A 26,539-nucleotide genomic window follows, 5' to 3' on the forward strand; every position below is an offset into this window, starting at 1 on the left:
GGGAGGTGAAGCCCTCCTACCCCACTGAGTGCCCATGGCCCGGGCATGGGCCACTGACCCGTCAGCATGGTGATGAGCGGCAGGCTGTTGTCCTCCGGGCTGCCCCAGTAGCCAGCTTCTCCCAGCATGTTTCTGTCCAGCACCTGGTGGTACAGCTCCTCGATCCAGGCCTGGGAGAAGACCATCAGCACCCCGCTGGTCTGCACCTGCTTCATGAACTCCTTCTGCACAGAGAGAGCACATTAGAAGGGGACCAAGCACGAGGCTCCCAAGTCATCCCTTCCCATGGCGCCTCTGCCATGAGCCAGGGAGCTTTAATGGGGTGAGGGCTGTGAGAGAGAAGCTGAAACCTCATGAAGCCCCTTTCGCTGATGACACCCCTGCAGAAAGAGCAGGGGCGCTGCATTTACTACCTTCACCAGCCAGGGAGGATCAGAAAGCACGCGGCTGCCCGCAACAGCTTCCTCTTCTCCACCCCAGCGGCAGTGGAGACGGTGGGTGTGCACCTCAAGAGACGCTTCACTGAACAAGGTAGTCACTCATCCTTGCAGATTCATACTTTATTAAGCAAATGATTACCTATCCCCTTCTGCGGGTCGGGGGGCTTAGGCTCAGCGCCTAGTCCTAGGGGACACCATGGTCTGTCTTGCTCAGTCCAGGGGGCAACCACAGGGTCATCAACCCCGTTCTCCACACCTTTGGAGCAGCTCTGTTACTGACAGTCAGAGCCCAGTTCTGGTTCATGAGTCTGTCTGGGTCCGTTTTGGAATGCAGTGCAGAGTTTTGCAACCATGCATCACTTTCAGCAAAGTCCCGCATATCTGACCTCACTTAAGGTGGTAATGATATGTTTTGAATGTGTTTTATGCACATATGTTTAATGATGCCACTGGATGAAAGGATGGGACGGAAGCAAGCACTCGGGGTTCTTCCCTCTCAGGAGCCCCCCCCCGTCAGAAGCAGCTCTGCAGCTCACATCTGTGCACACCTGTGCACTCACACACCATCCCTGCCCACTTTGCAGGGCCGTGCAGGCGTGGAACGGGGCACACTGGGCCAGGCAGGAGGCCCGCACGTGCCCTGAGGCTACACACTCACCATCGTGCCCGGCGCCAGGGCGGGCCGCTTCCGGTAGTAGTCGCCGTGCGACAGCTTCAGGTTGAGCAGCAGGGCGCAATGAGCGGCGGTGTACAGGCTGTCCGCATTCATCAGCATCTGGAAACTCAGGCTGCTGTTTCCGTCAAAGCCAGGTGAGTGCATCACACCTGGGGGAGGAACCGAGAGACGAGGCTGCAAACTGTGTGCGTCCCGCCCAGCCTGGGACAGAAACAACCATGGCCGGGGCAGCCTAACAGCCAGCGCAGGAGGCCCGCAAATCTGCCTGTGCCTAGAACAGAGTCTGCCACACAGAAGACCCTTAAAAATATTTGAGTGACTGAATAAGTTTGCTACGGGAACTAGATTCAATTATGCTTTGATTTAAAGGGCTCACAGCAGTTACTCTGTGGGTTTTTGTTTTTGAGACAGGGTCTCACTATTCTATGAAGTTCAGGCTGTCCTTGAACTCATGAAAATCCTCCTGCCTCACCCCCCCACCCCCGAGTGTTGGATTACAGGTGTCACCATGCCCATATTCATGTGGGATTACTCAATACAGTTACTCTTCAATACAAACGTTTCAAAAAGAAAGTTCCTCTAAAAGTAAACATAATTACCATATGACCCTGCCATTCAACTCCTAAAAGACTCCTAGTTATATTCCTAAAATAACTGAAAGCACAGATTTGAGCAGACATTCATATGTGAATGACTGAAATTAGTCAAAATAGTCAAATGTGGGAACAACCTCCAAACTGGAATAAATGGATGGAATATTATCTGGCCATAAAAAGAATGGAAGTTCTTATGCCTGGCTAAAAAAGGCAGTGAAAACATATGCTAAGTACCATGAGCCAGGAACAAAATGACAAACATTTATTGTCATTTATATGAAGTGCCTAGAATAGATAAATTCAGAGGCAGAAAGTAGATTAAAGGCTACCAGGGATGGAGGCAAGGGTAGTTTGGGATGATGAAAAACTGAAAATAGTGGGGGTGATGCATGATACTATGAATATAGTTAACGTGACTAAGTCATACACTTGAACATGACCATTGTCAAATTTTATGTTATATATATTTACCACATTAAAACAAATAATAATGTAATGTATCAGGGACATTTAATCATGTGCTTATTTGCTTATGGTTTTTGAGACATGTAGCTATGTAGCTTGCTATGTAGCCCAAGCTAGCCTTGAACTCGCAGCAATCCTCCTGCCTCAGCCTCCTGAGTGCTAGGATTACAGGCGTGCACCACTACACGTGGCTTCATCATGCACTTTAATGGGCAAATGCATGTAAATTTTAATAAAACTGTATTTTTTTTAAAAATAAAAGAGGTTCAAAAATATAATAGCTATTGATTTTCTCCCCATTATTTTTTAAACATTATATAGAATACTGTTTTATACAAAATACAATTCTCATTTTGAACAGTCCCTTGGGCTTTATCCAAATTAACTGAAAAAACAAACAAGGGAATGGCTGCAGCTGAGCTTCTTCAGCCAGAAGGCAATGCCTGTGTGACTTCTGGGAAGCGTGGATGACACAGGTATCCAAGCCGGCCTTGCTGGACCTGGCATGGTACTAGTCCAGAGTGCCTTTCTCCCTGCACACTCTCCGAGGCTTGGGTTAGTGAGGCGGTGGAAGAGCCCATCCTAGACACGTGCGTGCAAATTCCACACACCCACACATTCTTCACGGCATGTGCAAAAGCCTCATTTCATCACAACTGTCTCTAACATGAAATGGAAATGTTTGCCAAAGCTAGCAGTCGAATAAATGAGAAACACAGATTTGCAACCGAGATGTTCAAGAAGACATGGGCCAGAGGAAGCGTTACGCTCAAGACACTTTCTGTATTTAAGAGGAATGCTGACCCTCACACCCAGCAGAGCCACTCGGACAAGCCGAGGTGAGGGGCCAGCTCCACTGCACTTTCTAGAGCTTCTCTGGGTCTCTGCAGCCGCCTTACTGAGAGCTCAAGCGGGCTCAAGCTGAGAGCCAGATCTGAAACCTACACCCTTGGCCAGACACGAGTGGCGTGTCTTGGCCCCGATGGTCCTTGGGAACCCCCAGCAGTCTGAAGGCCCTGTTGGCGTTGGTCCCAGTTCTCTGCAGACACAGAGGGGTTAAAATCCTTCTCTTTGCAAGGTAAAACAGAGAGCAGCATTCAGTGCTAAGCTTGGATCAACTACCTTGGATCATAGGAAAAAGGTACATCTGAGTCTATGAACGAGGAGGAAGAAAAGCCGTAAGTGGCTTTGATCCTACACATCAGGGATGATTTCTTTAAAAATTTTGAAAGCAGTTATTTATCTTGGAATATGTTTTGGAAAGCTGAGCACAAGGTCAGATGCTGAAAGTGAAAAAGGCAGGTAGCGTGTCTACTGACACGGAGACCCAATCATGAGCTCCAGAAGGCACAGCAAGCAGATACCCCTGGCTCTGAGAGGATGTGCTGATCTCTGCAAAGGGCCATCTGTTGGTATATGCCTGTATCTGTATGCAGGTTAACTTCTTCATTACAAATAGCTGGCAAATTTGAGATGAAGATAACATAAGGTATACTCTATCCATTTAAGGAAAATAATTTTTGTGCTGTACCCAATAGAGGGCACCAGGGATATTCCTAATAATGGAATCCACACAGCGATTGTAATTTGTAAAATATTGTCTATTGCCTAGAATCAGCCTCTCCTCATACATCACTTCATTTAACCTGGTCTCACCTTTGTTTACCAGCAAGGAAAGTACCTCAGAGATGTTAATTTGTCTAAAGTAACCCAGGTGGAAATTCACAAAGGTCTTCTGGGCCCAGACTCCAGGCTTTTTGTACGAAGCCACGCTATCCTTGCTTCTAATTCTAGTCACACTTTCCCCTTGGATATTTTGTTTTCTACACCTCCTTCTGATTAGTCTCACTGAAGTGACAAATGAAAGAAACTCTGACCTTTAACATATTCTGGCTCTAGAACTGGTGTTTCCCAGGTTTCGGTAGGTGAATTTCATTCACTGTAACTAAGATGTTCTGTATTGTTACGAACGGGAGGACGGAGCACCTGCTCCATGGGTTACTGGTCAAAGACCAGATAAAGAACTTCTAAAGGTCTCTCTCACGTCAAGATATTTCTTTTTCAGTCAACATTAAGTATTTGACTTAAAACACTTAACGATATTGTGGAGTGTAAGAACAACTGTCCTGCATCTCCTAAGCCTCGATCACACCTCTCTAGCACAAGACTGACTTCTCTTGTGTGGATGGAGCCGTAACATGGATCATGGATGTGGCAAATATATTAGAGAGGGTTGTGATGTCTTCCAACTACATGTCCTGAGAGTCTCTTCACATTAATGCTTGCAGATCTGCCTCATTTTTTAATGACTGCATATACTAGGCAGATGCCCTGTGATCTATACAGTGCTCTACCATACCCGTGGACATTATATTGTTTCAACTATGAACAAAGCTGAAATGCTGAAATTGCTTTTAGCAGTTCCACATGGGTTTTTGGGATGAATCCCTAAAAGCAGACTGTGTATATATATTAAATTTGACAGATACCGCCAAAATATCTTCCAAATAGCATCATACATACTATTTTTTTCCTCCTGCCAACTGTGCGCAGGATATTCTTACACTCTCAGCAACACTGCCTGGGCATGATTAACTTTCTAAACCTTCAAGACAAGAGTATATAATGTTCCTTGGCAATATGTGTGTTTTTGTTGTTGTTGTTGGTTTTTTGAGACAGGGTCTCACTATGTAGTTGAGACTGATCTGGAACTCACTATGTAGCCCAGGCTGGTCTCGAGCTCAGCAATCCTCCTGCCTCACCTTCCCGAGTGCTGGGATTACAGGTGTGCGCCACCACGCCCGGCTTGGCAATATGTTTCTTTACATAAATTTTTAGCTTTATTTTTTACATAGTAGTACTGCTTTCTTTCCTGAAATTTTTATTAAAAAATTACTTTTAGAAATTTGGAAAAACATATCTAGAAGGAAATAAACTGGAACCACTCTTTTCGGAGATGAGCATTAACATTTTAACATTAATTTTGAGTCCTTCTTTTAAAAATTATTTTCTGACCATTTTCCATACATGCATCACTACTGGGGAGCAGCATGTTAAATGGTTACAAAATGCCAGGGCCTAGGACTCATTCAATGGGCTTTTGCTTTTAATACTTCTGTTAAACAATGCTGCTGAATATGTTTGCATACACGTATCTCTGTCTGAGGTACTGTCCCTTACTAGATATTCCCAGGAGCACCAGTGTCTGTCAGGACTTGGACGAATGTCACACATATTTTGAGTTACAGCTTTTTTAGTCACTGTAGGTTACTTTTTTTTTTCCTTTTCCATGGCAAATTGATTCCAGAGGCTTTTGTATTTTCTTGAACAGCACTTCCTAAATAATTAAGAAGCTATTTGGGGGCATGCAGAGAAAAACTTAGAGAGGAGTCCACCAAAGAGAAAAATCAAGTACACTGTGTAAGTTAACACAAATGAATACTAGAGGTATTCTGAATCATATTTTCACAGGCTAAAGACAGAAGAACATGCTAACAAAATATTAAGTGGAAGGTATGTCACAAAATTACACATGTAACAGATTTATTCCCTTTCTCTCTCGGCATGTTATCTCTCCCCCATCCACACACACATACTAATAGCTCAGCCCTGGAGTGTCAGATGAATCAACATAGGCAAACCTCTTGGACAGTGCTGGGCACACAGGGAGAGCTATGCTATGTGAGCCATTATTATTCAGATATATGTAAATGAGCACATTTATTTGCTGGAAAAGAGGCCAAGTTCTTTCAGGGACAACCTCTACCCCAGCCCCTCATCAAGGGGCGGTGAAGGTGCAGGAGAAGCCCTGGCTGGAAGTGGCTGCAGGGTGTGGCTCCCAAAGGCGTGGCTGACCCACAGGGCTGCAGGACCAGGAAGAGGGCAGGTGACTGCGCAGGAGCTCCAAGCCTTGCCAGGCTGGAGGCTGGCAGGGAGGGAAGTGGCAGAATCACGGCACCCGGGGCCGTCTGTGAACTGGGACACAGGGGCTCCCGTTCCAGATGCTCCAGCTGTGGGTTTGTCCGTGAGATGGGGGCCAGAGGGAAGGAAAGCCAAGAGTCCTGCTAGCTAGTCAGGCTGGGGGCGGGGGCCTGCAGTCAGATTTGCTTGAAAGAAACAGCTATTTCTTACACAGCTGAGATTCCTTCTTGCTACTCTACCTTCTACGAAATGTGCTAAATTATGCAGACTGCAGTGCTTGCTGCAGCCTTCCATGTGGTCACTGTAAGTGTGAAGACTGTGACTGAAAGCCACTCATCGGAGGAACAGAGACCCCAGAGTCAGCCCCTTCGTCGACTGCAGTGGAAGCCCGGGGGCTTCTTCTGGTCCCCGGGAGCCACCTCATTCTCTGCAGGACCACAGAGGCCCTACCACAGTGGTCACAGCTCAGGGCAAGGATATCTTTATCAGAACTGGTTTTGTCTGAATATTTTTGTCTGAGTATTTTCAAACTGGCCTGCCATAATAGAAACATTCTCTCCTTCCACCTCTGGTCCCTTTACCTTTAAAATATTCATCAGGATGTGATTATGCCAGTTTTACCTTTTTAAATTGTTTTAGACAAGTGATGCATCACCAAGGGGAAGGAGGGAAGGGGAAGGGATGAGAAAAGAACTAAGAGGTGTTATGTGCATGTACCAGCTCCCCATGATGAATGCAATCACTACGTGCTGCCAACATGCAGTGATTAAAAATAAATAAATAGAAGAAATGCTCTCTGGCATCACGGAGCATTAGAGAGCTCGCCTCAGTGGCTTATCAGATGGATGGAATCACCGAGAAAGAGCCACTGAGTGTGGTTAGACAAAACCCGCAACCCCCCCCCCCACACACACTGTGACAAGGGAGAGAGGAACACTTGGCGCGAGTTTTGGCAAAAGAAGGTTTAAAGCTTTGAGGACAAAACCAAGAAGCAAAGATCTTCCCCAATAAATTTTCCTACTCTTACCAAAAAAGACACAAAGATCTGGTTTATAACTCAGGGAATTCCTTTCTCCTGTTTTTGCTTTCATAACTCTTTCTTGGGGAAACAATGGACATGTGCTGCCTCCCAGCCCTGTCATGGCAGGCCAGCGTATGTGCTTTAATTTCTAATCTTGGAGGTGGGACTTGCAGGGACAGAAGGGTGCATACCTTGCTCAGAAGGTGGACACAGGCCAGCAGCCAGTGGCTTTAGTGTTCGCATGGCAAGGCTGTGCCACCAGGTATAACACAGTGTCACCCTGGAGAGAAGGCACGGGGTGGGGGGCAGGCCCACAACTGAAGGGTCTGTGAGACTCTTAAATGCCAAAAGCATTGTGGCTGTCTTTAGCATTAAAAAGACCAACAATTAACTTAATGGCAAGCACTAAAAATAGCTTTTAGAAACCAGTAAAAATGTATGAGGCCTCTTTTCAATGTATTGATTTCTACATGTAAAAAATAATTTCACACAACATATCAAATTTGACAGGAAATTTTATAGACTTCTAAAATTTGGGCAGTTTGCAATTCAGTGGGCCACAGACCAGTCACATTAAAAAAAAGAATCACACACGTCCTGTTTTGCATGCACTGAAAGCACAGGTACCAAAACACACATTTGAAGAGTGGCTTTTTGCCTGAAATTTAATAAAAGCTCTCGCTAGGGTTATATTCCTTAATGTCATAAGAAACAGACAACTTAGACTTCTGGAATTACCGGCAGATGGTGTTTGCAGACATGGAGTTATCTGAGAGATGAATCTGTGTATTAAAAGCTGACACTTCTGTCGTGAAGTCTTTTTATATGGATATTTTAAATTTGAAAGAGAATACCCTACCTACAATTTTAGTACTTCTCTATAACCCAAGAATATCATGACCACCACCAGTAGCTGTGTTTCGCTGTGTCACAGCTTCCAGGCCCAGCCATGTTTGCTGGGCTTTCACGTTGGCACAAGGGACACAAAGCTGGTCAGAGCAGGCCAGGCAGCAGAGTTCCTGTGTCCACAAATAAACTTCCCCCAATCTGTTTTATATACCTTGCCCTGTTTAAAGAGAGGCAAGCCCAAGGCACAGTGATCTAAGTGCTCCATGCTCCAAGTAGGATGATAACTGCTCTCCTGGCTAACTGCTCTGAGCATCCTTGTTTCCCATACAGCAAAACACCATTTACCAACCTGAGCAGAAAGTAGAGGCAAAGTTCTGGAGGGCTGTGTCCACCTCCTCCACGCTGGAGAGGGCCAGCAGCTGAGGCAGGAGGCTCTCCAGGGCCTGCACAAACAGCCGGGCGCTATGCTGGTCGGCCTCCTGGTTCTTCAGCAGTTTGAGAGATAGAGCAGCTGTCCGCAAGGACCGGTGACCCAGGCAGTCCCGAGGGGTCTGCTCCTCGTCAGCCAGTGAACAGTTGTCCGACCCGATGTCCGACACGTCTGACCTGCCCGAGTCCTTTTCTGCTGCCATTGAGTACTGATCACAGGAATCAAACTCTGTCCTCGACAGGTCCTGGTCATCCACGCTAAAGTTGCTCTCACTGTACCTGGAGCCGTAGGACCGCATCCTGCAGTCCACCGACAGGAAGTTGGTGATGTCGGGGTAAGGGACTGTGTGGCTCCTCTGAACCACGTCGGGCTGGTCCACGGCCTCGGGCTCCGACACCTTGCCCGGTGTCTCCTTGCCCTCCTGGATGGCTGGCGACTTGAGCCCATTCTTGTGGTTCTCTGTGTGGTCCTCAGGTGTTGTGTGACCCAACTCTCCCTCCAGGGTGGTCTGGCCGGGGTCCATGGTGACACTGATGCTGATGTCGGGGCTCCTCTCGGTGCCTGCCTCCCAGGGCGTGTGCTCTGAGGACAGCACTCGCCTCTGCCAGCGGAAGTCAGCCTCGTTGATCTCCATGGAGTCTCGGCTGGACTCGGCCGCGTCCCTGTCCCTCAGCTCTTCCAGGCGCAGGAGCAGCAGCTGCACCTGGCTGTCACTCAGCCCCTTGCCCTGGCTGAGCTCGTCCAGAGCCCCCAGCAAGGTGCACACGCAGGACACGGCGGCGTAGCAGGCTTCGATGCCACCCTTGATGCATGCCTCCGTCATGCCATCCATGATGCTAAAGAGTGTTGGGAGGGGGAGAGAGAGAGTGTTCCCAAATAAACAAGAGCTGTCAGGCTGGTAAACTGTACAGTGTTCAAAAGAGACAGTCTCGTTTGCATAAAATCAAATGGTCTAGGCAATAAATAAATGAAACAAACATGCTTGGTCTGGGAAGACCTCCAGGCAAGGTGACCCAGCATGAATCACGGGCTTTCTCGATTGGTTGGTTTATTGGGTACAAATGCAAATTCCTGAAAAGAGATTGTAATTTTCTCAAAGATAAGCACTGGGCAATCTCATGTTTGTGGTTATGCTTAGTTTCTCAACTATAAAACAGTTGCAGTGGCTGTAGGATAACCTGCAACTTCCTATTTATTTATTTTTGAGATAGGGTCTCACTGCACAGTCCAGGCCGGCCTTGAACTCACTATGTTGCCTAAGCTGCCCTTGAACATGTGAAAATTCTCCTGCCTCAGCCTCTCCAGTACTGGGATTACACATGTGCACACCATACTTCGCATGAACTTCCTCTCTAAATAAGCATATTATCTGGATGAACGGAAGACAACACAAATTATATAACATTCAGTGTTCCAAGGAGACTGCGTGTGAAGGAATCCTATATCTATATTGTAAATCACGAAGCTCTTCCCTGAAATAACTCCAGTGAGAAATTTTTGGACATTTCATTTTGTATACTCAAGTTTTTCAGTCAGTATGAAATATGGAAAGTTATATGACTATAATAAATTGAGATTAGTCTCTTCATATGGCGTGAGTAAATTATTAAATATACATGTTTCATTTAATATAGATTCACTTGCAGGAGCTGGAAAACAAGATGAAAAGAATTCAGAGGAGCAGTTTTTTACCAAGCACTACAGAAAAATGTATCATACAGTTTGAGAAGATCCAGGTGAGACTTCCTTTTTGAAATTGATCTTTTCCTGGGTTCTGGCTCTGTGAAGCTGGGCCCTGCAAGGTCACAGAGGCGCTGTGGGCTCCCAAGTATCTTTAGGAGAAAGAAAAAGTAACAGAAAAGTATCACAAAAACTTGAAAGTTTTTTTGTTTTTTGTACCATAGATCAAACTCAGGACCTTGTGCTTGAGAGACAGGCAGCAGAACCACTGAGCTAAATCCCCAGCCCCAAACAAAGTTTTAATATTGTGAGATCCAATAAACATATACTTTCTCTACTGAGCGATACAGTGTAAGGAGAAACTCAAGTACAGGTTTTCTATTCCAAATGCTTGGGCCCAAGGTGTTTTGGATTTCCAATCTTTTTCAGTTTTGGGAATATCTGCATGTAAATGATGAATTATCTTGGGGCTGGGACCCAAATCCAAACACTGAATCCACTTCTATCTCATACACAGCTTATACACAGGGACTGGAGGTAATTTTCTACAATATTTCTAGTAATTTTGTAGATGTAACAAAGTTTTCTGGTGTGGAGTTTTCTATTTGTGACTTCATGTCAGCACTCAAACAGTTGTTGCCTTTTGGAGTTTCAGAATGCTAACTACAATTTTCTAATGCCACCACTTGGAATGGCAAAAGCTTAATAAAATGAATTTAGCCATTCTTCTGGATATAGAGGTCCCGGGAGCCCAGAAGTGTCTCACAAAATTGTTATTGCACAGAGCTAGGGAACACTTCCATTCCTCCTGTCCTTTGTGAGATGTGACCGTCATGTCACCTTTTCTAGACCTTCACTCTGAGCCACGCAACCACAATGCACCATCACTGCGACTGCCTGGGATTGAGTCCGCTTCTTGTCACATTCCGCTCTGCTTTTACCCTTATTTTGTTTCTCTGGTTTGCCTTCCACGGCGTCTGCCATTTTTCCCTCTTATGTGAGTTGCGGCATTAGGGTTTCCGTTTAGGTTTACAGCTCTAAGTATCCATCTATGCACTGCATTAGCTACTTTCCCACACGTCCTCATGACTAGAATCTCCCTAATTGTTTAGTCCCATATATGTTTTATTTCATACGGTGTAAATCTTTATGGAAAACATCATTTTCCATAACTGAAGGGAAGGACAGCCAAGGGAGTGTTTATGGAACAGATATCCCAGTGCTATGCCCATTTTCAATGTGCCGTATATTCCAAGCAAAGTCAGGAAAGGTAAGTTAAATATATTAAGTAAAAACAACTATATTTTAAGGGGATCGCTTCTTTCTTTTCCTATTCCGTTCTTACCTCAGAAATCAGAAACACCTGCTATCTAGGTGCACAGAAACGAAGCTTCTGCATTTTCTTTGCATTTACTTCTCTGACATCAGAGACCAGTGATTACGCCCGGGCCCATGTCAGTCAGTCCTGTCTGTCTCTCCTTTCCCGTCCTCCCTCCATCCCACTTTTCTTCCTCTGCTCACTCTTTCTTGCTCTTTCTCTCTGCAGAGCTGCATCCAAGTCTCTAGAATGTACGGGCCTCTAGCTGCTCCGACTCTTGCTGAAGGGGTGAGGGACTTTCTGAGGGGCAGAAACTTTGTGTGCTTTGGTGCTGGGATGGAGCCCAGGGCATCACTCAGGACTGCTGCGGAGCGGCACCCAGCCCAGGGACAAGAGTGTGCTTCTCGGTTTCTTTCGGAACCCTACCACGCTCTCTAATCTGACTTTACTAGTAATACATTCGATATTAATTTTAATTCCTACATTAATCTTGTGCCTTCAGAATCTAGACAGGGGACATCGTGAGTGAGTGGCTTCTGAAGAGGCCTCAACAAATACAAAAAGGAAGTCAGAGCTTTTGAATCCTGGCTTCTTCAGGTGGGCAGGGGGCAGTGGGGACGGATGGTGGGGGCCCTGGTTGCAAGAAGTCGAGGGACCCCTGCTAAAGCCCAACCGTGAGAGGGACAAAAGAAGCAAGGTGATCTTTTTCATAATGATTTTTTTTCGGGGGGAAAGTGGGCTTAGAAGAGAGAATGTGCTTTGGAAAACACAATGTCCTTGTGTCCTTAACAGGCACATGTACATATAGCAGAGTGACACACTAGATTCAGAACAAGGAAATAAAAAACCAAGCATTCAAACTTCAAAAGGCTAAACAAACATCCTGGAAACAGAGTGGTTTTCTTTGTGTTCATAAACCCTGCATATTTTGGTATCTAGGTCACCAACTTCCCCAAATTATGGGTTTTGCCATAAAATGTGGAGGCGGTGCTTCTCACAACGACCCAGCCCAAACCTGCCTGCTGTGGCACTGACTGGACACAGTGCTCAGGTCCAAGTGTCTGCTTCTGGCCTTGCATCTGCAGCATGACCTAGGCCATCTGTGAGAAGGGGTTAAGCATAACCGATTTCCTTGGCCATGAAAGATTAGTGAAAATACATTTAGCACGAACATCTTCCAAATGCTAAGTACAGCCTTCCCTCAGTACCCTGGGGCCTGCTTCCAGGACCCACTCTGAAGAGCACAATCTGAGGTCACTCACGTCTCTTCTAGAAAATGGTGTGGTGTTTGCACAAAACCTACACCACGATTCAAGTATATTTTAAATCTTCTCCAGCTTGCTTATAATACCTAACACAACGTAAATGCTACCTACAAGGTGACATTCTGTATTCAAACCTGAGAATAAAGACAAGGTGAAGTTTTCAGTACAGACACAATATTTTCCCCAATTATTTTTAAGCCCTAGTTGTTTGAATCTTCAGATCTGGAAAATGGGCAAAATATTATCATCTTAAAGAATCAAAGTGTTGGCAATGTAGCCTGTTGTACTCAACCAGTCAGCTCTGTGACGTGGAAGTGACCCATGGGAGTAGAGGCGTGAGACTGAACAGGAAGGAGGGAACAGGACAAAGTGAGGTCAATCGGACAGAATAAACGTGCATCCTAAGGAGTGAGGGAACACGAGAATGAGGCAGGGGCTGCAGAAACAGCACAGCAGTTCAGACTTGAGGGGAGAGGCAATGAGTCATCGGAAAGCCCTGGGCAGTACTAACAGTTGTTAACAGGGGTGATTCATGAACCTACATCAGGAAGGACAAAAAGAAACAAGACAGGCAGGAGAGAGGGCAGCCAGCCCGAACTGGACTATGTCCTGTTTTCCTCTTCTTTAGCACAGCAGTAAGTGCACGATATATTTGTGTGGTATCTTATATTTACAAAGTACTTAGGCAAACTTCGTTGATTTCAAATTTGTAAACGTTGGGCTCTTTCAATGAGGTACACATGAGAAAGCTATAAATTCAGAGTTAAGTGGTTTCTCTCACCCACCTAGCTGGTGAGGGGCAGAGACAGGGCTGGAACCCCGACTTTTATATCAGGCTCAAGAAGCAGGCAGCTGGACCAGTGTAGAAAAAGCTCTGCTGGAATCGTTCACTTTCTCACACAGAGATCAATAACAGAAATAAGTGAAGGAAAGAAGACTGTGGGTTCAGGGTCAGAAAGATGAGCGTTTGTACTTTTTCTTTCTTTGGGACCTTGGGTAAATCATGTGGCCTCATAAGCCTCTGTTTCTTTGTGGGACAGAAAATTCCTTTTCTCTGGTGTCACATTTCTGTACAAAACACCGAGTCGAGTAAAATCCTGAGCCTTCCTACTTCTTTCCTTTGGCTTTTCCCAGGAAGAGGGGAGGCCCTGACCTGACAGGTGAATTTAGGAGGAGCTGAGCATGTGTGGTCGGCCCTCCTCTTCTCCCTCCCTGACTGAGGATCTGCCTGCTCAAGGAAGCCCACACCAGCTCCTCCAAACTACAGATTTAACCGGGCAGGGCAGCTCCCTCATGGAAGTCCCTGCTGCCTGAGTGGTCATTAGGTCCTGGTCTCACTTGTCCCCGAAACATTTGCACCTTCACCGGCTAGAGGTGATTGGTTCTTAAAGAAAAAATGGCAGTTATATGGTGTGCTCCTAAGTTTCCTTAACCAGCAACCGAATCCGGGTTACTCCTTCATTTCTAGAAATGCTGGGTCAGATTTTTTTAATCATTCATTATAGTCAAATCCCACAGAAACACCACCAAGAAATGATTCCAATTTAATGTTTTGCTCCTTGGTCATGGCTGCAGAAGCAAGAGAACAAAGGGACCATGGTCATTTTGAGAGCAGCACAGTGAGAGGCACACACGTGCCACACTGTGGCTAACGGGCACTCTGCCAGGTGCCGGGGAAGGCACGACTGCAGGGCCGAGGCTGAAGGACGAGCCGCCACCGGCCTGGCTGAACCATCTCCGCAGATGCCCCACGGATTCTAAGCCCAAGAGGGCAGCTGTTGCAGTGTCGTTTATCTTATGAATTTCAATGCTTAGCTATGCTATATATGTCCATTTTAAAATTTAACAATTTAGAAACTTTTGGGGCGCAGATATTGCTTAAAATAAAAGGATCATTAATAAGGGAATTTTTTGTTACTCTGATTTTCTGGGGTTGGGGAGTGGTACCCTAAGGAAAAGCAGTTTGATCTTTATAAACAAGTTCACAGAAACAAAAATACTGAGCGCTTTTCTTTTGAGCTCTTTGGGAAAAAGCAGAGAAACTTTTTTGAAGAAGCTGCAAAGTAACCCTAGCTCTTGCTCAAAACTAAAGAAGTAACATGCTGTGACGCCAATTGCCAACTGGACAACCTTAATATCCTCGCTGGGGCTGTGACATTTGGGACAAAGGAATTCCTTTGTGCGAGATGAGATTAGTAAGGCTGTTTTTGGAAAATGTTAACAACCTGAGTGTAAAAACATTTTGAAGTCTGATTTTGGCAAAGGTGAATAAACTTCGTATCTGCACTCCCAGCTCCTAAACTAGCACCACGGAATCTCAGCCCAGCCCGACCCGGTCTGGTGCACAGCTGAGGGAGTTTTAACAAACTCGGGGCTATCCTATGGCTTTCTCTCCTAGGCTCCCCAAACACGTGCACACAACTCTAGAGCTGCCCTTGACTCCTGGATCCCACTTGGTGGCAAGGACGTTCCAGCCTTCGAGCCTTCCGAGGGCCGGACATTGCCGAGACCCAGTCCCGCGCCCCTACCTCCTTCACAATCTTGATGGCTTCCACGCGGTGCTGGGGTGGGGGGTACAGCAGCACGCGGTGGTAGAGGGACTGCAGCACCGGCTTCATGGAGTCCACCGCACCCACCAGGCGGACCAGCTCCGCTGCAAGGTAGTAGATGGTGCGAGCCACAGGCCCGCTGAGGGCCGGCGCGGTGCAGGAGCAGCCCGAGCCCCGGCCGTGGTCAGAGACGCCCGGGGAGGCCGAGTCTGACTCCACGCTGGCACTGGGGCTGCTGCTATGAGCAGAGGTGATGGTTTTGTCATGAACGGGGTTCCCCAGGATCACGATGAGAGCAGGGCACAGGCTTTTCCTGGGAGGAAATGGCAGAAAAATGATGTCACCAGAACCCAAGCGATGAAATGTGAGCGCCACCCTGAGGGCCAAGGCCCGATGCCGCAGCGGTGCCCACGGAGGGCTGGGACCTCACTGCGCCCTCTTTCAGCTACTTCTGCCCCGACCCCTTCAGCCATCAACATTTCTCAAACTACGATTAAATAAAACACCAAGGAGAAGCATTAAGAAGCCATCTCACGTGAAGAAATTCAAAATGAAGGGCAGGCATGGTTATGAAATTTCATTTTGTAGAAATAACAAAACGACTTCTCACGTGAGAAGCTGATTTGCAATTCCCTACTGATGCCTGTTACTTGGCTTCTGCCCTGCCAATAGGCCCAGCAACCAACCCAGAGCCTGTGGGGCCTGTCACTTCCCGGAGTCCCAGGATGGGAGAACCCACCGGGTAGGTCAAGGGCGTGGCTCACACTCTCTACCCCTGTGGGGTATTTCTATGCATTTAGAACAAATCGGGAGCCCAGAAAGTTTAGCGGTTCTTGTCCCTTGTGATCTTCAGAGGGTTTTGGAAGCACATTTGTTATGGCAATGCCCAGTCTCACCTCGATTTTGGTCTGATCAGTGTAAACAAAGCAACGCCCCCACTTTCCTTTGAAGAACTTAGGCACAGATGAGACCATCACTAGGTCACAGGAGTGTGGAAGGGGCCCGGGGGGCTGGCGTGCTCACCAGATGAGGTCGGTGAAGCCCCTGTGCAGGTGCATGGAGGAGGAGGAGCTGCTGAGCACGGACAGAATGCACTCCAAGAACAGAAGCTGCAGCTGCTGGCTGTCACTGCGGAGGTGCGGAACCAACACAGAGACACAGACAAAACACAAGGCAAAATTAAAGAGGAGGCGTGAGGAGACACTCACCAAAGTGTGAGACAATACCAAGGTGGGAGCATGGCTAGAGCTGGGAGCCAGATTGCCTCCCAACCCCCAAATCCACATGTGTAATTCCTAATCCCCAGGATCTCAGAATGTGACCTGATCCCAGAGAGTCCTCCACCGAAGTGAGCCAGTAAAGTGAGTTTGTTAGCTTGGTCTCTATTCCAATATGACTGGTGCCCTCCAGTGAATGACGTTTGGGATGCAGACACACCCACAGAGGGAAGAGAACACAGAGACATGGGAGAGGGCCCTGGCCCACAAGCCAAGGAGTCAGGCCTGGCACAGGTTGAGAAGCCACCCCGCCAACATCTTGGTCTTAGACTTCCAGCTTCCAGAGCTGTGAGGAAGTGTACTTCTCTCTAAGCACCCACTTTTAGGTATGTTATGGTTTAGATCTAAAATGGCCACCAGAGCCTCACGTGTTTGAAAGGTGACTGGACCTGTAGCTGACTTGCTGTTGGGAGGTGGGGTATGGATGGAAGAAGCAGCCGCTGGAGGTGTGACTGGGGAGGAGGTACTGTATCTCCCTCCCCACTTCCTCCCTGATCTTGTTCTGCTTCTTGGCTGCCATGAGGCGAGCAGCTCCCCTCCGCTGGAGCCTCCCACCATGCCGTTTCCGCTTGGAGCTAGCTGAGCATGCAAAGACTGAAACCTCTAAGACAGGAGCCAAAATAAGCCTGTCCTTTAAGTCACCAGTGTCAGGTATTCTGTCCTAGCAACAAGGAAAGTGACTACGACAAGGTACTTTCTTATGGCAGTCCTAGCGAATAGGTTCTTTATTTCTGTAAATTTTACATTGTAGAAAGGTTTCCTGTATATTTATAGAAAACAACATGAAACTGAGTTACCATTTTTTAGCTAGTAGTACATTTGCTATAATTAATAAACAGATATTGCTATATTAACTAAAATCTATAGTTCATGGCAGAATTAGTACTATGTTTAAATGTCCAAACCTTTCAAGAAACCATTTACCACGTTAGCTTTTTAATCCAGCCACAATTTATTAATTTACATTTGACTTATTTCTTTTTATTGAGGAGACTTGGTTTAGCAGTGGAAATATTATTTTCCCCAAAATTATTATTGTCAGGCCTGACTTACGCGAGTCCTTCACAAATGAACAGGACAAAGCAATTGGGCTGCTTTTAGCAAACAGCAGCAGCTTCTCAGTAAATAGGGCAAATGGACTCAAATGTAGTATAAACCCTCCTGACTCCAAGAAGTCCAGTGACTGTCTCCACACCTGAGCAGACTGTCCTTGGGCACCCAACTCATAAACATCTCACCCAGGTTCCTCAGCCCCTTCTATACCTGCATAAGCCAGTTCCTTTCCCAGTTAGCTGCTGATCTCTCTCTCCTGGTGTTGGCCCATCCACTCACGGATGAAATCTCTCCCAGCCGGCTGCCACTGTCTTTCCCACAATGTTAGCCCATCCACACACAGATGGTAAACTAGGCTTTTGCCACAGAGCTGGTAGGATTTCCTGATTTTAGTCCCTGTCCACTGACATAAACTTTTCTTTCAAAAGCCCATTTTTGACAAGTGGATTCTTTATAACAATTATTCTTGAGTTTTTCAATAAAGCCAGAAAAGAAAACATATAAGTTTATAGGAAGCACAGTCTGATATGCCCAGGTTAGGTTTTTCTCTCCGGCCCACCAAAAATTATTGAAATTCATCTAGATGATGAGAGACCAGCAGATGTGAGAAACATTTCTCTTTCTTTCTTTCCTTTCCTCCTTTCTTTTATGATATGGGGCATTGAACCCAGGGCCTTCATACTGTGCTACATCCCCAGCCCATTTTTTAAAATTTTATTTTATTTCAAGACCAATTATTGCTAAGTTGCCCAAGCTGGGCTTGCATGTGTGATTCTCCTTCCTCAGCCTCCTGAGAAGCTATGATTATAGGCATGCTCAAAAAGTTTAATTTTCAAAGACACAAATATATAGTCTTTTAAGAAAATTCAGAAAGGAATCTCTTATTGGGTGAAATATTGAGATAAACAGGAAATTAGACAAAAATGATTTTGGTTGTATCACTGTCTTCTAATTTTAAACAAACAAGTACTGCCAGGGATGTAGCTCAGTGGTGCCGCCGCCTGCCTTGCAAGTGCAAGGACTGGAGTTCGATCCCTGGTACAAAAAAAAAAAAAAAAAAAAAATGAAAAAAAAAAAAAAAAAAAAAAAAAAAAAAAGAACAAACAAGTGCCTACAGGAAGGTTAGTATTCTTAACAGCTCACCTCCCAGGAGGTGGAAGGGAGTGGAAGGAAAAGCAAGACTCTCAGCACACAAGCTAGAAACTTAGGAAGAGAGAAAAAGAAAAGCTGCCCACCCCAAAGGCGGGAAGTCCCCCTCCCTGTACCTGCCCAATTCAGAAAGACCCGTGCAATTATAAGACAAGGAGGGTGAGATGGAGGCAGGAGCAGCTGTGGAGTGTACGGCTTCCTCATTTAAATGCTACACTAAATTCTACAATCAGTGCTGGATGCAGTTGATTAAGAGCACAGAGACATTATGCTCTAAATCCAGGTGGTAAGCTACAGCCCAGGGGCAAAATCCTGCCCATAGCCATGAGAAACCCAGATCACAAATAAAGAGCAAAATAAAAGATAGATCTTTCTTAAATGGGAAGGGATCAAGAGATGATGGGAGAGAGAAAGGAAGGGGGAAAGGATGAAAAGGGAATCAAGATGTGTTATGTACCAACGCTCCACAGGACTGTAAACACTATGACCTGCAAACCTGCACTAACAAAAACTGATTTCAAGTTTTAAAAGGGGCTATAAAGCCGAACAAAAGCAATGATAAACAGAGACAGTATGTGGCTCTTTATAGAAGTTTGCTGAGCCATATTCTAAAAAGATCTCCTTTGTCCAGAAAACTGTAATGATTAAAATAACGCCTTCATCTCAGAAAGGGAATGGCACTTACATGTGGGCATTTCATACCCGCTCTGAGGGTGGGAGAAACAGGGCCAGGGGCAGCCTCTCCACAGAAATCAGTACTGTTTGCTAAAAGGAAGGCGATGACCGGAAGAGGAGCGAGACAGGTGTGGAAGAATTAGTCCTTTGTGGGCCAGGTAAGGACTTTACTTTGTGAACGAGGCCTAGCTCCTGTCCTACAGCAGCACGTTCCTCATTCTCATGGGACAAAGCAGACAAGCAAGCGAGTAGACCACACACTAGAAAGAAGAGCTATAAATGAATAATTAAATAAGTTTCTATGAGTCTATAGAGGAGGGCACAGCCTTTGATAAAACATTTCCACAGGAAATGGTATCCCAGCAGAACCCTGGCATTCAAGGAGGCGTGTGTGTAGGGGAGGATCTGGGGAGGTGGCACATGTGAAAGGGGGGCAGAGCGGGAAGTCTGGGACCAGAGGTTTTCAGCGGAAGCACAGGCTGCGAGGGTGGTGTGGGGAAGACGGGGCTGCAGAGGCGGGTAGAGGCCTGAGGGGCACAGGTGCTGTAGAAGGTACTGAGAAGTCTGGACTTCATTCTGCATAAGACTGACAGGACAACGTTTGTGTTTTTGAAATTAATTAATTTGTTTTATTTATTTATTTGGGTACCAGGGATCGAACGGGTCCTTGTGCTTATGCAGCAGGCAGCAGAATCACTGAGCTAAATCCCCAGCCCCACATTTGTACTTTAGACCAATTATTCCAGATGCTTTAGCACGGACAAACAGGAGAGCCCAAATCAGAAAGGCCACAATATCAGTTATATGATGCATTTAAAAAATCAGTTCTGGAAGGATCACCTTTATTGCACTCAATCAGTCTTTCTGGCCAATCACCGGATCTAGTAAGAAGCTTAGTTATTAAATGCCCCAATGCAAGAAATTCTCTTTCTGCCTCAAACTGTCAGGTTGGCATCACAAAACTAAACTAAGTATAGAAAATAAAGATTATCAATTTCTGAATTCATCAGAAATAAGGCTTTGAGAAAAGCTTCTAGCTGTCAAGGCCCCAGTGAGCTCCAGTGATGCAGCCCTGACAAGGAACTCATCACCAAGGTAACTGCCAGGGGTCTCCTTGGAGACTGAACAGGGCAGCTTTCCTGTGGGCTACAGTAGGCTGGGAAACAAGTGTTTGTGGACTTGCATGAGTCATGCCTTTCAGGGAGCTGTTAAAAATGCAAACACTTTGCATCCACGTCCCTCAGTAGAAACGCATCCACACGTGCAGTGTGGGCCAGCCTTTCAGACTTGCACGTCTGTGGACAGACCACCGTGGGGGACACAGAGAGAGGAAAGAGCCTAGAACCCAGCCAAGTGGTTCTAACACACGAGGGGAAATGTGCCTTCTCAGCAGGGCTGGAGTCACTCTTCCTGGTCTTCTGATTGCGCATTTCATAGCTGGCAGGCTGGGCGTCTGCTAGTCCCATATCTGCTCATCACTGAGTTTCTTCTAGGCACAAGATCCACAGAGAACAACTCCCAGTGGTCATGAAGGCTGAGATGCTACTCTCTGTGGCAAGGTGACCAGGAGGGCAACTGGCAGCACGCTGAGGATTTCTGGAGTTCTTAGAGGTTTTGTTTAAAATCATTTTTTAACTTTGCCTTCCTTAAAAATAACAAACACTTGAATTTGGTTGGAAAAAGAAAATAAGAAAGGAGTAAAATGTGACAAGTAATGCAACTGCTTTGGGCAGACCCACTGATCCCCAGTGCTAGGGGAGTGTGGGAGCTGGCAGCAGTTGAAAGACAGGCAGAAAGATGAATATCATTTTAAGCCCAATGATCCTTCCCAAAACTCTTGCATTTAAGCAGCATCATGTACGTCACAGAACTCTGTGGATTGCATCTCTGAGGCACGGGGTGGGGGCGTTGGGGGCTGCACCGCTGCCTGAGTGCATTTTCTGAACCCTCCGGAGAGAATGAACATACCACAGATGTACTCCCTACCCCACCCACGCCCTGATCTGCACACAGATTTTGGAAATGGTTGTTGAGAGGTACCAACCATCATGGGATTTCATGGGAAGGACCTACTTAGAAGGGACGGGGAGGCATCGAGTTCAGCTGATAGCAATCAAAGAATGAGGGCAGTAAAATGAGAAGAGACCACACAGATGCAAAGAGCCCTGACAAGGAGGAACCGAGCACCGAGTGTACAGCACCATATGACCAGGCAGACAAAGGATTCTCATTCCTTAGCAGCACCCCGGCCCCTGAGGGTAATGGAATCCTGACAGAAAGGACCAAAACCAAACAGCGTAAACAATCTCTAGACAGAATCATGACCAGGGAGGCTGCATTGAAAAACCAGGCAGGGCTATGAGAATCCTATTAAATCCACTAAGCTCCCTAACAGTGTACCTAAAGTCATCTCTGGTTCAGTATTCAGCAAGAGCCCCTAGAAAGACGTATCTGGGTCCCATGAATTACTTTCCCCATTTAAAGCCTGTTTTCAAGTCATGGGGTGAAGCAATGGTTTCAGCAGCTAACAGAAATCTATGACCATGGTTTCTAGTACACGGTTGTGTACAGTGTATGTTTGTGCAATGTACTTGCCTGACAAACTACAGTCAAATTTTTGTCCTAAGAAGCTCGATATTCCTGCATCAAAAACTAGAATTAGCACCAACAGTAAACAAAGCAGTTTAGAACCAAGATATATCAAATATTTACTGCATGCCAGGCATTCTGCAGTTAGAAAAGATTCTGCGCATTTTAGTAGTTCCATGGAGATACCAAATCAAGTGACAGACGTAACCTTGGCCTGCCCCAGGTAAGCTAGGTTACTCGATCACAGACTAAACAAGGGCACCCGTAGCTGGTACTGGAGCAATCTATGTTTAGCCATGGCTGGCTGCCAGGTGCTTATGGGATGGATTGAAGAGTCTTTTCTGATCATTGAATGGCGGTCCATTTTAAACCTGTCATTTACAGACCTACACACTCCTCCTGACTTATCCCAGTGGCTAGTTTTAATTATTAGTCAGCATAACTACCATGTGCTCCTCCCTGCTGCCTAACTTTCTAGCACTTAGGTAAGTCTAGGTTTTTTTTTTTTTTTTTTTGGGTACCGGGGATTGAACTTGGGTCCTTGCACTTGCAAGGCAGGCCACTGAACCGCTGAGCTAAATCCCCAGCCCTAGATTTTTTTCCCTTAGGTCACTACTTCCAAAAAAAAAAAGCTCAGCTTATTTTTTCCTTGCTTGTGAAGCAATGAATACAATCTTTACATTTTTCAAAGTTCTGGTGGTTTTGGTTTTTACCTTCTGACAATGCTGATGCTGAGCTACCTGGGGTGGTCGGTAGGAAAAATCTAGCAGCCAGCGATGGGGGTCTGACGAACACAGGGAGACCACAGAATTCTAGCATGGAGGAGGCTTTGCAGGACTGTGATGGAATAAGAGGAGAAGCCACGGACAGTCACATCTGAGCTGGAGTGAGTAAGGGGGAGCAAGTTCTGCACAGCCACAGAAAGGACCAAATGCCCCGCACCCTGGAGCGACTCCCACCTTCTCCCCAGTGCACTAGCTCCTCCCGGTTCCTCTTGTGGGTAAATAGAAGTGGAAGTGTTCCGCACTAGACCTGCCCCTACCCTCTGATATCACCTAACCCTTGAATACAACTCTCAATTCCTTTCACCTACTCCAGAATCACCTACTTCAAACTCAGATCTCGGGACAATCCCTAACACCCTCCCCAGGCGTGCCTCAGATTCCACCATGTTCAGACTCTCACTGTAACAGGCCAAGAAGCCTAATTCTACCCACCTCACGGATCCGGTGATCTTTGGCTGTTGGCCACCGGCTATCTTTTGAGTGAATTTTCTCATTTGATCTTGCAAAGACCCCCAAATATTTTATATTATGAATAATTACATAGCAATAACAATTACATTAATTATTTTATAGCATATATAAGCTTAGAGTGGTTGAGATCCTTGCTCAAAGATGGAAGCTAGTAAGTAGCAGAGCCATTGTCAGTGGTCAAAATTAGTACACTGTCAGCAAACCGCGTGGGACAGTGACCCTACAGACGGGGTCACTGGAGTTGGTGCTAGAGCCCTCAGTTAGGATGTAACCCGAGCCTCATCTCCGCTGCTCCAACTCTTGCTGGCCAGAAAACACGGGGACCTGAGCAGGACACAGCAGGAGCCACTTGTATCCCATCTGCTGGGGGGGGGTGCCCAGACTGGCTTTGGGCAAAGACCCTGTCTAGGGCCCAGACGTAGGAGAAATTTGAGTGTGAGTGGGGAAGAAGTTAAACGATATCTGCTATTTTTTTTGCTTACAGAATATATGCATCAGACCTCATTTTTGCACATATTTCAGGTAGAAAACATGATGTTACATGATACATATATATGTAAAACAAATTAGCATATTCATCATCTCGCACAGCTACCCATTTCCTCTCCCTGCGGCACGATCAGCTACTACCAACTCATTCAGTGAGAGTCCTGAATACAAGAAGCCATTATTAACTGTAACCCTCATGTTGTAATCAGATCTTCCAACTTAGCCTACACATTCATTACTTTCCCCATTCTCCTGAAACCTTCTGACCACTATGTTATTTGCTACCTATGTATTTGACCTTTAAGTGCCTGATATAAAGGGAGTTTCATTTGGTCCAAATATGCAGGAGGCTTAGAGGAATAACAGATAAATTGGATAGATATCTGCAGCTGGAAGAGACTTTTCATCTCATGTTGGCAAGTCTGGGTCTTTCGTCATTCGGCTTTACTCTGGCTGCAGAAGTTGCCTTACCCTGCACCAAATGGAGAGTTAGAACGAGAATTAGTAATGCACTAATGTCACTCAGCAAACTGGCGTGCCAAAAGAAGAATCTAAAAGTCAGAGTAATAGCTCTCTTTAAAGGTAGTCACGTGCGCTCACAGCCTTGGGAATGTTACTAGCAACAGAGGAAGTACACACAATTCAGCTCCGCCATTTAACAGAGGAAGGCAGAGTATCACAGTCTCATGAGAAGAGTCATTTACAGTCACTCAGCGGGGCCAGGAGCCCTCACATCAACCCAGCTCTCAGCCCAACATTCCTTTCGTGCAGCCCAGCGCTCAGCTGATTAGCTCTTCTTTGCAAGTTTTTTTTATTTTTTCCATTTTCACTTCAGGAAATTATATCCTCCAGTAATGATATTCGGCAGTGTGGCATTCCCCAAGGCCTCTGAATCTATTTCTTAGGAACGACAGGTGAATGCTAGTGGGAGGGAACCTCTGTCCCTGTAATCTGTGGTTTTAGGGGATGTCATAGACAGAAGTTATTTCGGCAACAGACTGCTGAGAGTACACAATAGCAAGGCACTTACTTTATGGAGGCCTGAAGCTTCTCACACAGGACAGCGAGGACAGAGACAACGTCATCACAGAGGGCCTCCACCGATGACCCTGCGAATCAGAGGCAGGCACAGGCGTTAGCCCTGGCGTGGGCCTCAAGAGCTCCCTCAACAGTCCTTCCTGTCCTCTGCTTTGGACCCCTCTCAGGACTGAGGTGATTTTCAGATTAGCGGCTCCCTTAGGCCACAGAAGCAATGAGAGGAAAGGTAAGAACTAAACATACTCCTTTCAAACGAAAAAGGTGGGCCAGAAGAAAATAATAGAGTGTTCCTTATTATGGGTAAAATTCATTCATACTTAATGAAAGGAGAGTTGGTGAATTTAAGAAACAACACAAAGAGATATATAATATGGCAGCATGCAAAAGAGATGGAACTAAGTAAACAGATAAAAAGGGTGAGATAATTCAGTCACCTTCTTCATGTGTCTAATCTCTGCAGGACACGTGGTCTTTCTCAATATGGGAGCAGTAGCTAATGTTAGAAAAATAATTTTTCCCACCAAATGGGTTTTAATTTCCATAAACTAGAATTAAACTGCCACAGAAGCACTGCAGAAACAGGGTGAATTTGGGATGTGTCCCCACACGGGTCCACAACTTGCTGACTGTGTGAGCTTGGGTAAATTTTGGTTTTCTTTTTAGTGAACAAGATAAACAATGCCAGCTTCACAGAATTGTTAACCTAAGTGAAATAATACACAGGAGTATTTGTCTCTAAAATAAAAAACCTAGAAGAATACATAGAAATACGCCTAAGTATGTCAACAAATATGGAAGAAAAAAAATGGCAAGAGTGCAGGAGAGAAAATAAAAATAGATTTGGAAGAGGTAGAGGAAGAAAAAGAAATGCTGCTTCTCAGAATTTAAGATCTTAAGTGCAGGAACAAAATTGAGAAATGACAAGGTACAATGATAAAGCAGAGCTTAAGGTCAGATCCATAAATAGCCCCTAGGCTCAATTCTAGATCAACTTCAAATGAGCCCCTCTACCAATTTGTACTAGTGTATTTTTTACAGATGTATTTTTGGCCAAAAGCACGTTGAGTCCCTTTCATGAGAATGCAGCAGCCAAAGAGAAGACAGGACAGAGGGTCCTCTTCCAGCGCAGCTCTGAGAGCTGCAGGGGCAGAGGCCTTGCCCGGGCGCTCTCAGCACAGGGCCCCAAACCTGGCAGCGTGGGACAGAACAAGACACCACAGCGTGCTCCACAGGAGCCTCGTGAAAGCGCTTCTCATTCTCATCTCTTGCATTTACTCCTTTTCTCCTAACTGTGGCGACTTAGTGTCCCCCTCCTGTTTACTTCCCCTCTTTTTCATCTTTTCCCTACCCCCACCTCATCTTTGTAAATAATGGCAAAGATAAAAAGAAAAACAGACTTTCCAAATATTTTTTAAATTACTGAATGAAGCCCACAATAAAACCTATGCTTTGATTTAAAAATCGGACGATTTGAATTTTTCGTATATGATCAGAACTGTTTCTCAAACTTTAATTACTTGTTAATTATGTCAACTTCTATTCTTTTCTTTGCCTGTGGGTCAGAATGAAAGTTTCATGACTTGGCTTTGATCTGTGACTTAAAGTGGGCTTTCTGAAGGACTCCCTGGAAGATGACTCATTTTTTCTTGTCAAGGAATTGGCATTTGACAAACAACTTCGGTGCAATAGCACTACTTGTCCCTTCAGTCAGTTCTCTTTTTAGTAATTAAATCTGACTTCATGGAGAAAGAAGTAACTTAAAAAAATAAAATAAAAAAACCTACCAGAGCTGGGAGTGGTGGC

The 26,539-nt window shown here is 45.8% G+C and overlaps 1 protein-coding gene across 1 annotated transcript in view; it reads right to left on the reverse strand.

Moving 5' to 3' along the window:
* Arfgef3 (ARFGEF family member 3) overlaps positions 1–26,539 on the reverse strand; it is a 138,514-nt gene that overhangs the window by 39,802 nt on the left and 72,173 nt on the right. The window contains exons 9-15 of the mRNA XM_033763159.1: positions 24,729–24,807; positions 16,234–16,338; positions 15,190–15,523; positions 10,118–10,230; positions 8,318–9,234; positions 1,099–1,265; positions 59–224 (exon numbers count right to left, since the gene is read on the reverse strand). Coding sequence (XP_033619050.1) covers positions 59–224; positions 1,099–1,265; positions 8,318–9,234; positions 10,118–10,230; positions 15,190–15,523; positions 16,234–16,338; positions 24,729–24,807 — 1,881 coding nt within the window. The remainder of the gene's footprint in view (positions 1–58; positions 225–1,098; positions 1,266–8,317; positions 9,235–10,117; positions 10,231–15,189; positions 15,524–16,233; positions 16,339–24,728; positions 24,808–26,539) is intronic.

This window comes from Fukomys damarensis, unplaced genomic scaffold, assembly GCF_012274545.1.
Source record: "Fukomys damarensis isolate Sample0158 unplaced genomic scaffold, DMR_v1.0_HiC HiC_scaffold_14, whole genome shotgun sequence".
Classification (NCBI taxonomy): Eukaryota; Metazoa; Chordata; class Mammalia; order Rodentia; family Bathyergidae; genus Fukomys; species Fukomys damarensis.